The sequence below is a fragment of the Misgurnus anguillicaudatus genome, chromosome 12 (assembly GCF_027580225.2).
Source record: "Misgurnus anguillicaudatus chromosome 12, ASM2758022v2, whole genome shotgun sequence".
Taxonomy (NCBI): domain Eukaryota; kingdom Metazoa; phylum Chordata; class Actinopteri; order Cypriniformes; family Cobitidae; genus Misgurnus; species Misgurnus anguillicaudatus.
Window position 1 is genome coordinate 34,414,086 of NC_073348.2, and position 12,658 is coordinate 34,426,743.

At 34.2% G+C, this 12,658-nt stretch overlaps 1 protein-coding gene and 1 long non-coding RNA gene across 3 annotated transcripts; one reads left to right on the forward strand and one right to left on the reverse strand.

Annotated features, from left to right (window-relative positions):
- Positions 1-402: 402 nt before the first annotated feature.
- acer3 (alkaline ceramidase 3) lies at positions 403-10,468 on the forward strand. 2 transcript variants are annotated; one of them, XM_055207894.2, is made up of 11 exons: positions 403-519; positions 3,078-3,188; positions 3,490-3,542; positions 3,730-3,782; positions 4,045-4,126; positions 4,499-4,534; positions 5,155-5,213; positions 7,237-7,338; positions 7,417-7,521; positions 7,611-7,656; positions 7,735-10,468. In XM_055207894.2, the coding sequence occupies exons 1-11, from the start codon at positions 468-470 to the stop codon at positions 7,786-7,788; spliced, it is 753 nt and encodes a 250-aa protein (XP_055063869.2). In that variant the 5' UTR covers positions 403-467; the 3' UTR covers positions 7,789-10,468. The 2 variants fall into 2 exon arrangements, with proteins under 2 accessions (XP_055063869.2, XP_055063868.2); XM_055207893.2 differs by lacking the exon at positions 403-519 and adding an exon at positions 664-1,140.
- LOC141369081 (uncharacterized) lies at positions 9,782-12,411 on the reverse strand. The gene is made up of 2 exons (XR_012372633.1): positions 11,083-12,411; positions 9,782-10,713 (listed from the first exon to the last, which is right to left on the reverse strand). It is a non-coding gene; the product is annotated as an uncharacterized lncRNA (long non-coding RNA).
- Between the last annotated feature and the right edge of the window lie 247 nt (positions 12,412-12,658).

A 12,658-nucleotide genomic window follows, 5' to 3' on the forward strand; every position in this document is an offset into this window, starting at 1 on the left:
CTGTCTAAGACCTTGAGGAGACTTGCTATTCAAAAAAACAGGTGTGCCTGTCTGGTCACACATAGTATCTGATCACCTGTTTTTCACCGCACACCAAGGTTTTACCTTAAGGTTTTACCTTAAACCCACAAAACGTATAAATGCCGTGATGAAAATCACAAGTGTGGGTGTAAAAGACCCGCATCTGCTGTTTGTCGATCTTCCTTTTCCCCCACATCGGACATCTCTTTGTTATCTGAAACTGAAATCACTAACTTTATTAATAACCATTACAAATTATTTATGTAGTGCGTTTCGGATCTTTTGCAAGTAGATTCAATGGTTTTTTAATTATTCCCATCCGGATAACGTCCCAAACATGTTGGGACAGCGCGCTGCCGCTTTAAATAACCGCTTGCCTCGCGCTTCCGCAGTTACAGGAACATGTCGCAACGTAAATCTCTCTTGGCTTTTTTTCGGCTCCTGAGATGTCTTTCTATCCCAATTCAGGTGTTTTAAGTACACATTTCGTGATATTAGGTACGTGCTCTTTAGTTTTTGATTGGCTGTCAGTGTCTGTTGCTAAGCATCGAGGCATAACATAACCCTGCCTCGTTTCACACTGCGCACGTTTGGCAGCGTTGCAAACCCTACTTTAGAGCATTAATTTTAAGGATATACCTGCTTCTGTATTACAATTATTAAACGCTCCTCCATCCAGGGTTAAAAGCGGGGTTTAGGAAGGAACACGTGATTAAGCGCAGCCTAAAAGACCCATACAATTTTCTATTAAAACCAGTACAATTCCCTTTTATATCTGTGATGGTGTCTATTGTTTTTAGCAGACAGTGAACATAATAGTGATTGGTGACTTGTATAGCAACACCCATCAGAATAATCTAAATCGGAAAGAATGTGGACTTCTGCTGACGTACAATAGGTATTGTTCGTAGCACAACTGTAGGCAAGTTCAGATTGGATGGAGCTCTGAATCCGTTACCGTGTGTGCAACTCCTCCCTCCGCCCGTCCGACCTTTGAGATCTCCGTCTTTATCATCATGGCTCCGGCGGCGGACAGACCGGGCTACTGGGGCACGCCGACCTCAACCCTCGACTGGTGTGAGGAGAATTATGTGGTCTCGTATTACATCGCGGAATTCTGTAAGTACCTTTAAACGTTACGCTTCTGTACTCTGGACGTGAAAGACAGTAAACACGGACGTGAGAGTAGAATTATCACATCCTACTACGGAAAAGTAGTATCTTAATATTCATGACTCAAGCGTATGCTATTGGCAGATTAGTGTGATGCGTCATCTATTAATGTTAATATTAATGAGCCAGTTCCTTACCATTGGAGCATTTTATGCATCGTCAACACTACGTTATTAATATTAAAAAGCTACGCATTAATAATTTAAAGTTAGAAGCAACGGCAGCATAACGTCATTAAAATGTATAGGTCTGTACCACAGTAGGATTAGAAACCGGGAGAGGCCAGCGATCGTCCGGCTGTGCGTGTACTTAAATAATAAAGCATAAAAATAATACCGGAAATAACATGAATGAAAACCAGTTCGTGCTGCTTGTAAATAGCGAGAAACGGACGATACTGAATTGTATTCATAATGCACAGAAAGACGGGCATTGATATTCCCATATGGACGTATTTTTTAAAGTATGTAAATACTGTGGTATATTAATTTGGTAATCGGTACCACAATATTACTGTATGCTACCATTATTGTACCATGGCATTATCATGGTGCATTTCAGAGTTAATACAACATTGCCCAAATATCAGTCAGCTAAGAGTTAAAGCTTATACATGACCAGTATATGCACGTACAAGTTTATTTTGCCTGCTAGTGATAAATATCATATAAAAATGTGTTTATATAAACTGGTGTTCATGTAGCTCAGTTGGTATAGCATTGCATAAGCAACATAAACGCAATGTGTTCAATTCCTCTATAACACACACTTAATTTTATTGATTTGTTTATTTAGTTACTTCAAAGGGAAACATTTACATAACATCAACAGATTTAAATGTTCACAAATTAGCCCGAAGGCTAGTTTTCATTGGTAGTCCATTTGCTACACGCTATTGGGCCAAGAAGCTAAAAAGGAAAAGATAATCAATTAACTATAATAACAATCCAACTAAACAACAAAAATAATTATAAAAGGAAAAATAACAATAAAAGGTACAACTTCGGTGTTCACACTGCTGATTACAAAGAAGCAATTTCTTATAATGATACTTACGTCTATAATGTATTTTTAAAACATTTAATTTAATTTTTCCAGGAAGGTCCCATTGAGATTAAAATAAATCTGCTTCATCCAGGGAGTCGGCCACTATATTATACTATACTATGTATACTATATGTATTAAATTATGTACACTTTTTGGGGTGGTTTCCCGGACAAGGATTGGACTAGTCCTAGACTTAAATAAATGTAAGAGCTGTCCAAACTGAAAACAACTTGCAGTGACATATCTTAAATAAATACATCAGTGCCCTTTGTTTTGCTTCAAAATGCGCACAAGTAATATTTTTAGTGAGGCATGTTTGTTAAAACTAGTTATATTTCATAATTAAACTAAGGCCTAGTCCTGGCTTAAGGAAACTATCTCTGTCTGGGAAACCACTCCTTTAACTGATACTGATAAAATGTTTAACCTGAACCTCAGCTAATAGTCACCTTGATAAGCTGTTCAAATGGCAGAATGACAATAAATACATTTGTATGCTATGACACACTCATGTAGGGAGTAAATCCCCTCCAGTCTATTTCATATCTTCATTTCATTACGGCTCTTTAGTAAACCTTAATGAGTACTTACTTACCCATCTTGATAAGGGGTGTTTACATTTGGTCCAGCGGGAACCTGTCGCCGATGAAGGAATGTGCTATGTATTCACAGTGACACAAAGGCCTGTTAGCTCTCTACCACAGGTTTGGCTTTTGGACAATGAAGGACAATGAGTTACAATAACAGTTTGACAGCTGTTGGTAGAGCTATAGTTTGAATCAAGTTTATGAATCAGTGAATCATTCATACAGAATCATTTGTTTTCTTTTTGCAGGGAACACGGTCAGTAACCTGATTATGATCATCCCTCCCATTTTTGGAGCCATTCAGACGTTTAGAGATGGACTGGAAACACGCTACGCATGGTCATTTTTAGGACTTGCCGGTAAGAAACAAACAATGCAAAGCACATACTTTATTGCTTTTATAAAAAACGGTTCCCACAAAACACAAAAATTAAATGCAAACATATGTATCAATGCAACTTTCATGAAGTAAAATCACTAAAAGCCTTCCTTCCGCTGGAAAAAATAGTCCCTGACTGACTGCGCAGTGATACACAGAATCGTTGGGTGTAGCGATCATAGCTGTGATTTATCATATTAAATAAAACATAGCTATTGACCAATCAGAATCAAGAAGTGGAACTAACTGTTTTACACTATCTATTTTATGTTTTGTTACAGCTGTTGGCATTGGCTCATGGAGTTTCCACATGACATTACAGTATGAAATGCAGGTAAGCCCAATTGTTTTGCTTCTTAACATCCACTGTGCATGTTGTTTCGAGCAGACCGGAAGCTTTTCACATTCCAGTTTCATAACCACAAATCCGCTTCTCTAATGGCGTGTGCCTAAAGCAATAGCGATAATTTACAAGAGCGAGACACAAATGCTGTCGATCTCTGGATTGTCTTTTGCTTTAGTTGCTGGACGAGCTGCCGATGATCTGCATCTGCTGCGTTTTCGTCTACTGCCTGTAAGTCAACCTTTGACCCACTTGCAAATATCACTAATGACACACTGCTTGCTTTCACCTTTAACATCTGAACTCTTAGTGACAGACATTTTAGGAAAAACTTATTAAAAATAACCATCAGATTTATAATAAATAAGTACTGTATGATTGTAGGACGAATGCCATGTGTGTGCCTTATTTTCTTATTTATTTATAACATGCACACGTGTTTATTTTCTATCACTGTTTTTGGAGTTAATGTCTGTGAATGGGAATATTACAGATACGAATGCTTCAAGCAAGAAGGTGTGGTTAACTATCTCTCGATAGGACTTTTACTGACCTTCAGTATTAGTGTTAGTGTGGTAAGTTTACACTGCTGTACATTTTTTTTGATAACACAATGATACTTTGGACACTAAAGCCAGACTGAAAAACAGATTTCCTTTATTCTTAACACTGCATATTTTGAATCCCAGTTCAGGTTATGGATAATTTGGAAAATTTGGTGTGCGGTAGTTAATGCGTAAACAAACCCTGTGGTTATTCTGCCAGTACACCTGTGTGTACCTGAAAGCAAAATCCAAATGACCTTGCCACCAGTTGGTTTAAGTTTGAGAAAAGGTTTATTTGCAGATTTCACACGGTTTGGCTTAAGTGTCCAAATAATGCAATATTTTTTATTTTGTAAATTTTACTTTCCATATTTTTTATAAATTCAATATGTTTTTTTGTAGATTTACCTGCTATGGAAAGAGCCGGTATTTCATCAGGTGAGGCCTGACTATTTACTATAAACTTTAGTGTAAAAACCCTATAACATCCAGAACAGTTCTCACATACTTTGCAATGTAATATAATGTGACTGTATGCGAAATCGAGGCTAAAGTCTCTTAATTTTATGAGATTAGGAGCACAATCTTTGGCATGGCCTTACTCAGTCAATATTAAAGAGATCAAGGTTATATGTTCTTTATATAATCTTGGATGATTTTATGTAGAAAACAGTATTTCACAAAAAATACTTTAGCTGGGCTTTCACAAATCTCTTCATCAACAATGCATTGTCCTCTTCATCGCTGGTTATAAAAGTATAGTCTAGTTATTTCATGAAACATTTTTTGGTAATTCTTTCTTGAGGGTCAGGTGCTCTTGATGCATGTACGGAAGTGTTGTATGTAAAAGCTCATCTGCCAGTGCTTGTTGTATGTACTGTATCTATTGTGTAATGACAGTTGGCGGTTGCTCTATATGGTACTTGAGCTTCTGTAAACACTGTGATGCCATTAACAACAGCATACAATCACAGCTCAAACAGTCCTTTCGTATACAGTATGCATCAGATAGGGATGTTTTCTATACACAGGTTAAACGCTTTTTTTACTTTCCCCAGGTCATGTATGCCGTACTGGTGGCTTTCTTGGTGATACGGTCTGTTTTTATAGTCACATGGTGAGAAAATGCATCTGATTATAATGTGTGTGTGTGTGTGTGTGTGTGTGTGTGTGTGTGTGTGTGTGTGTTTTAGAGTTAGTGGGAATTCCCTATGGTGTTAGTTCCCCAAAAATACATAAATGCACATCACAAAAATAAAAAAAATCACATGACCTCTCAAATGTCAAGTCATGCATGAGGGTGGAGCAATCATCAAATAGGACGCACATTTCACGGAAGTCTTAAATTCAAAAATTGTCCCACACTCTTAAAATGAATTTGTTAAACGAACTAGTTAAGGACAACACATCTGTGTTATTTTTGGAATAACACACTTTGTGTTGTTTTAACACATCTTGTGTTGTCCATTTCATTTATTTGAAATCTAAATCAACACAAAATGACACATAATGTGTTAAAATGACACATAATGTGTTAAATGGTTTAACACAAAACAATGTGTTAAAAAAATAAACACATCATTTCTCAGAGTGCACATTAGGGCAGTTCACCATACTTAACTTTTTAGTTTTATTAATATTTTAAATTAGCTTTCTTTTTTTATTTATAATTTGCATGTTAATTTTTGTTAAATTTTTAGCAACTTTGAGCTTTTGACATAATAATAATAATAATAATAATACTAATAATAATACTAATACTAATACTAATACTAATAATAATAACAATAACAATAACAAAAATTATAATTATAATTATAATTATAGACGGTTTCATCAGACGCACGTGATACACGTCTGGATCCGAACCTTACTTCCGGTTTCGTTTTTTTAATGGTCTGACTAGTTGCTAAACTGATCTCTTGAACAAATGCCTCCTTGAAAATAACAAATGTTTTCATTTCCTATGTAATCTATGTGTTGTGGTTTTGCTTGTTATATAAATAAATTACGTTTAAAGTACTTTGTTGTTATTTATTATTAGCGGAGTTTACCGGAAGTTACGTGCGTACCGCGACAGCCGTTTGTTTATGTTGTTACTGCTGAAACCGTCTATAATTATTATAATAACAATATTATTATTATTATTATTAGTCTTTTAGTATACATTTTTTTTCACAATAAAATGATTGCTACATTTATTTTAGTTTTAGTTTTGCTTCACTTATTAAATTTTTTATTGCTAAGGCAACATAAGTTATTCAAATAATATTTAAGCCTATAGTTTATTTTGATTTTTTATTTAAAATGGCTATAATGTTTTTAATAGTTTTAGTTAATGATAATAACCCTGGTGTGTTTGTTAAGCTCACATAAAAGCGCTAAAAATCACATGATCTCTCAAATGTCTAGTCACGAATGAGGGTGGAGCAATCATCAAATAGGACACACATTTCACAGAAGTCTGAAATTCAAAAATTGTCCCATATTAGGGCAGTTCAACCTAGTTTAGTTTTTACTTTAGGCAAGGCAAGGCAAGGCAAGTTTATTTGTATAGCACATTTCATACACAGAGGTCATTCAAAGTGCTTTACATAGAAATGAGGAAACAATATATAAAAACAATATATATACTTTAGTTGTAATAATATTTAAAATTAGCTTTCTTTTTTATTTATAGTTTGCATGTTAATTTTTGTTAAACTTTGCTGATCACTTTTGTCTATAATAATAATAATAATAATGATAATAATAATAATAATAATAATAAAAATACTAATAATAATAATAATTATTATTATTATTATTATTATTATTATTATTTATTATCATTATCATTATCATTATTATTATTAGTCTTTTAGTATAATTTTTTACACTAATATTATTGCTATTTAAGTTACATTTTATTTTAGTTTCACTTCAGTTAATTATTTTAATGCCTCAAACTTATTTAATTTTTTATTGCTAAGGCAACATATAATAAGTTATTCAACTAATATTTAGGCCTGTATTTGATTTGATTTTATTTAATAAGCTCTAAATGTTTTTAATAGTTTTAGTAACTTATAATAACCCTGATGTGTTTGTACAGCTCACATAAAAGCGCTCTGCCTAACTAAAATGTCTTTGTCTTTTAGGGTCTATCCTTGGCTCAGAGCCCTCTGCTTTTCATCTTTAGGTGTCTTTCTGCTTGGATTCATATTATGGAACATTGATAATGTCATGTGTGATTCTCTCAGGTATATACATGGATATTAAATCGAAAAATATAGTTACTGTGTTAACCAATTAACATTATTTGTTGCTGTTTCATTCAGAGCCACACGGCACCGACTGCCCCCCGTCATTGGGGCAGTTACACAGCTCCACGCATGGTGGCATATCCTAACAGGTTTTGGGTCATATTTACACATACTTCTCAGGTACGTCCAATACAAAAAATGTTGCTTGGAGAGTCGACGGAATCAGTATAACATTTAGGTAAAGATAGATTTTCTTTTGTTTTTCTTAGCCTACAGATTCGATTGACCTACCTCAAGCACAGACCAAAAGTTAAGGTGAGTGCATTTGGAATTCATTCTTTATGTCACTTTCATGACCACAGTTATTAAACCAGCTTATATCAATGTGTTTAGTTTTTATGTGGCGTTTGGCCGGTGCTACACATTGAATCCCAGAAGACGAGTTGAAAAGGAAAGGAGAGGAGGACCAATCAGAGACCTCATACAGACAAGAAGTCCAGCCAGTCAGCTTCAGCGGCAGCAGGAAGTGACCAGCGGCTATCGGTTTGGTTCCCGCGTTCCCCTCTCGGCTTCTTTTGGCAAGTGCATTTACTGTATGAGAAAGCTGCCAAGGAAGAAAATTAGTTTTTTTAAAGTTTTTTTTTTAGGTTAGAGGTTTGTGGTTATGATTTTTGCACGATTTATGTCAATATCTGAAGGTTTTAATGGCTTGAGCAAAGCCTAAAAGGGCAGCCAAAATGACACAATTTGCGGACAAATACTGTGACAGAAATGTCACGAATTAGGGTTTTAAATGTCAGCTAGTTCACGTATTCATATTATGTACTGTACCTGAAAGTATCAGCATTGGCTATGGGGTTATGATACATTTGGGTGATTCTCACAAAATCCAGACTAAGAAGGTGTCCAGCATCAGATTTTTTTTTAAAAGCCCTTAAAGTCATTTTTTTTGCACATATAAGATTAAGGTCTGAACTTACTATAACCATTATTTTTAGAGGATTTAAAAAATATTTCCTATAGAATTATTTACATTTTTTAGATTATCATTATCAAAAATTATCATTACCGCAACATGATATAAATTAAATATATGCATTTACAAACTCATGTTTTGGTAAAGAGAACTAAAAAGTTGTCTAGGTACTATGACAAACAAAATTTTAACTTTTAACTGGAGAGAAAAAAATAAGAACTGCTTACCTGGTAGCCATCTTGTGTGTCACAGTCAATTATGTCCCTTCCAGCTATTTTTTTAAAAAAATGTTAGTTCCTTGAGGGCTTAAACAATGATTGAAAATTGTTGCAGAGGATGATACAATTTTTCTTGGACACATTTATATTCCTTATTATTGTCTCCACATTTACCAATTATCACCAAATACCACATGTTTCTTTACTGTAAATGTTTATAGTATAACATGCATGTAAGCTTTTTATTTTGTAGATTTTTTAATGATAAATATTTACATCCAGTCATTGACATGTTGCGGTAATGAAAATTTTCCCCTTAAATGTGGAAAAAACAACAAAATTGGTTTGTATGATGTCATACGTGAAGAGATGTTTGTAACTGTATGCTTTTTATTTTAATACTATTACTTTGCATTTACTTTTTTATCAAAATGTTTCATGACACCTCATAAGTCTAATTTCGTGAGAATCACCCATTTGACCTGCATTTTATCTTTGCAATATTGTAAAAATATTTTTTTTAAATGGTCCTTAACTCTTTAAATGCAAAAGTATACTTTTAAAGGGTACTGCATGTCCCAGTGACAACAAGGGACCATTTTTAAACATTTGTTTGACAATGAGGGTCGTAGATTAGATTTAGCTTGTTCATTGCATTCTAAAGAATCCACTGGGATTGATAGGGAATCATGCATTAATTTTCTTGACATATGACCATTGTGAACAGTATTTGATCTTTTAGAGTTTCTTAATGTATGTTACAAATAAACTGTGTCCATGTTACACATCATATACTCAGCAGCCACAAAAGTCACAAACAAACTCTAAATTTTGCTGGGTTGTTTTTAACACAAATGCTGGGCAGATATCGGACAGAAGAACACATGTTGGGTTATAAATAAACCATGAGACAACCTAGCACTGCACTGAAACAACCCAGCAAAGGTTTATTTATTAACCCAACATGTGTACTGTACAATATTTACCCAGCAATGGGTTAAAAATAACCCAGCAGAATTTCGAGTGCAGCCCCATATTTCACCCCTCTGATGTCATCACTATGCAACTAAATTATTTAGCTTTTTTTAATTTTGGAAATCATGTAGAGGACATTAATATGAGTAGGTTTGTGTCATATTGTATATGAAGGACTTATAATGAATTCTAATGGACATTGGGCTGTGGGTTTTAAGATACTCAAATGTGATTTGTTGTAAATTAATTGATATGTGTAAAATAATTAATTTTAACTGTACTATAATTTATAGATTTAGCTTTCATGAACGATAGGTCAATGTGGAGAGCTGTATGTTGAATACTTGAACTGCCACGACTTGTGTTCACTGTCAGAGACATGAAGTGTGGTTATGAATGAAGTATATTTTTATTGATTTGCCTTTTATTTGATTTATGGTGCCAAGTCATGGTCTTTAATAAGAACAGTTTTATCACTTTATGAAGCACAGGTAATGTATAAGACTGAAGGTTCAATGTTGGATATGAATTTTAATCCGGGTTTCTGTTTCCAGAAATGTGCTGCTGTTAGTTTGGACTGGAGCTTGTATCACTGAGGGTGCCTTAGATTAAACTGTATTGTATTCCATGTTGCCTTGATGTTCAGGTATATCAAACCAGTATAAGTTACATAATGCATCCCATTTATCTGATGACGCAAACTAGAGAGGAAAATTACTGCCACTCTCGCGTTGATTTCTGTATGCAGGTGCCTAAATGACACGGGTCTTATAGATAACATGCACAGATGTTTCTTTATTCTTCCTCTTGAATAAAACGGTCTGTTTTAATATATGAAACATCGTGGTTAACCCTCTCAACGCTGTCCTGCAACGGCATTGTCCTGTATTGATTTATGTATGTTGTGTGTCAAATGATTTTTTTTGGCTCATTAAAATTTATGCTGCCAAAACTTTAATGCTTGTAATACTGTTTTACTTGTTATTTTAATCTTGTGCTATGGATTTAAGTACAAAATGAACAGCCACCATTTGCATGTCTTTTACACCGTTTTTAATGTGGTGGTTGATAGATTGGGATACTTGACTCCAAAAGTTCATTGCTAAAGTTAAGAAACATTTGATTCCCCATTGAGTTTGAACAAATCAGGTTGCAAGTCATTATTTTAACAGTAGAGGGCGCCACTACTGACTTCTATCACACCTGTGCCAACATTTGACGACACTTGACCATGCGTCAATATGTTGACGCGGAGGGTATACCTTTCGCGTCATTTTTTGACGAACTGGGGACTTCAATACTATTAAGTCCGTTGCATTCTCTTTCCTATTTTCTTACCATTTTCTAAAATTTTCGCGTCGGTTTAGGGTTAGATTTACATAATGACATCCCTACCCAAACCTTTCCCTAACCCCAATGCCAGGCGACAACTGTTTAATTTCGCGTACCTGGTAGTGTTGAGGTCCCCAGTTCGTCAAAAAATGACGCGAAAGGTATACCCTCCGCGTCTACATATTGACGCATGGTCAAGTGTCGTCAAATATTGACGCCATGGGTGTGAGACCGTGTTACCTGTGCACACCTGTACAAACCTACAGTCATGTCAGAGATGTCTCTGATTCATTTCCCGCCCACTAAATGACCACGTTTGAACCTTTGTGTTTCGGAACAGAGATGACATCATAAATGACGAGTCTTCAGGGATATATCATGTTTATTTACTTAAAAATAATAGCTGTTGTAGTGTAAGAAACTTAACAAACTGTACAACTTTTATGTCACTGGGGTGGTACCCTCAAGGGTTCATTTTTGTACCTTTATGAGTATACAACACATTAAAATTTTGCAACTTAGTCAAAAAAAAATTTGCCGGGTCCTCCAAATACACATTTCAACATATTACTTTTAATAAATAATAAACAAAACAAAAATACTGCCAGCTGATTCACTGTTAATTTTGATAAATAGTGGTGTTACAAGACACCACACGAGACAAACAAAAAATACAATTTGGTTGAACAACAAGCGTTACAATATGTACTATAACATTATGAATAAGAAATGCCTGCAGAGGGCGCCAAAGACCTAGTGATAATTTAACTTTAATTTGAGATTCAATTTGAGCTCACAGGATTACTTTTGACCAAAGCAAATTTAAATCCACTTTTAAGTTTTGTTATTAGAAAGTTAGTTAGGGCGAAGACCTCTGTACTTTTCTTTTGACTAGTTAGTTGGAGTTAACAACTATAGTTAAGCCTGATGGCTAATTCTGGCATATTTATATTGCTGAAAAGCTAATATGTTTCCTTAATATGCATTGTCCCTTTTAAATAAATAAATAAATAAAGACGTTTACTTTATTTTCTTTTATTCATCATCGCTGACCGCTCATGTTCTCTTCCCTATATGGGTGATTCTCACGAAAACTTGGTTTTATACATGTCAAGCATGAAAATGTAAAAATTGCTTAAATTTACTTTTTTTCCCACCAAACATTGAAAAACAAAGTCTGGAGTAAATGGGAACATTAATTTAAAAACTTTTACTTATCATTTAACACTTTTTGTAACATAATTTAAAAAATTAGTCCTAAAAAATCTCTACCGCAACAGTCAGAAAACATCAACACTGACATATTTTCAAAATGACATGACAAACCTGAAAGAACATAATTTGGAGATTCTGCACATGCATTTAAAATCAAAGTATTATGCTTCTATTAATTAAATTAACATTTAATACGCATCTGTTGCGGTAATGATAATCAAAATGTCGTGTAAGCATTTTGACAACACAATATTTCAAATTAACTGTAAAAAAATGATCTTACCTGGTAGCCATCTTGAAGTAACTGGTCCATGTGCTTGGTCACTCAAAATCAAACTTTATTAAAATTCTGTATGTGTGCTTAAACTGTTCTCAAAAAGTGTTGCGGAGAATGAGAACATCAGGCATGGACACATAATTTTCCTAATTTTTCTTCATTATTATTATACATGAATATTCAGTAAATATTTTTTCTGTCATCTAAAGTAGTCTAGCAAAACATCCATTTATTTTTTTTCTTAATATTTTTGTGTTAATTTGATTAAATTACAACATAACGCATGTTCAAACACAGCCGGACACATTGCGGTAATGAGAATTT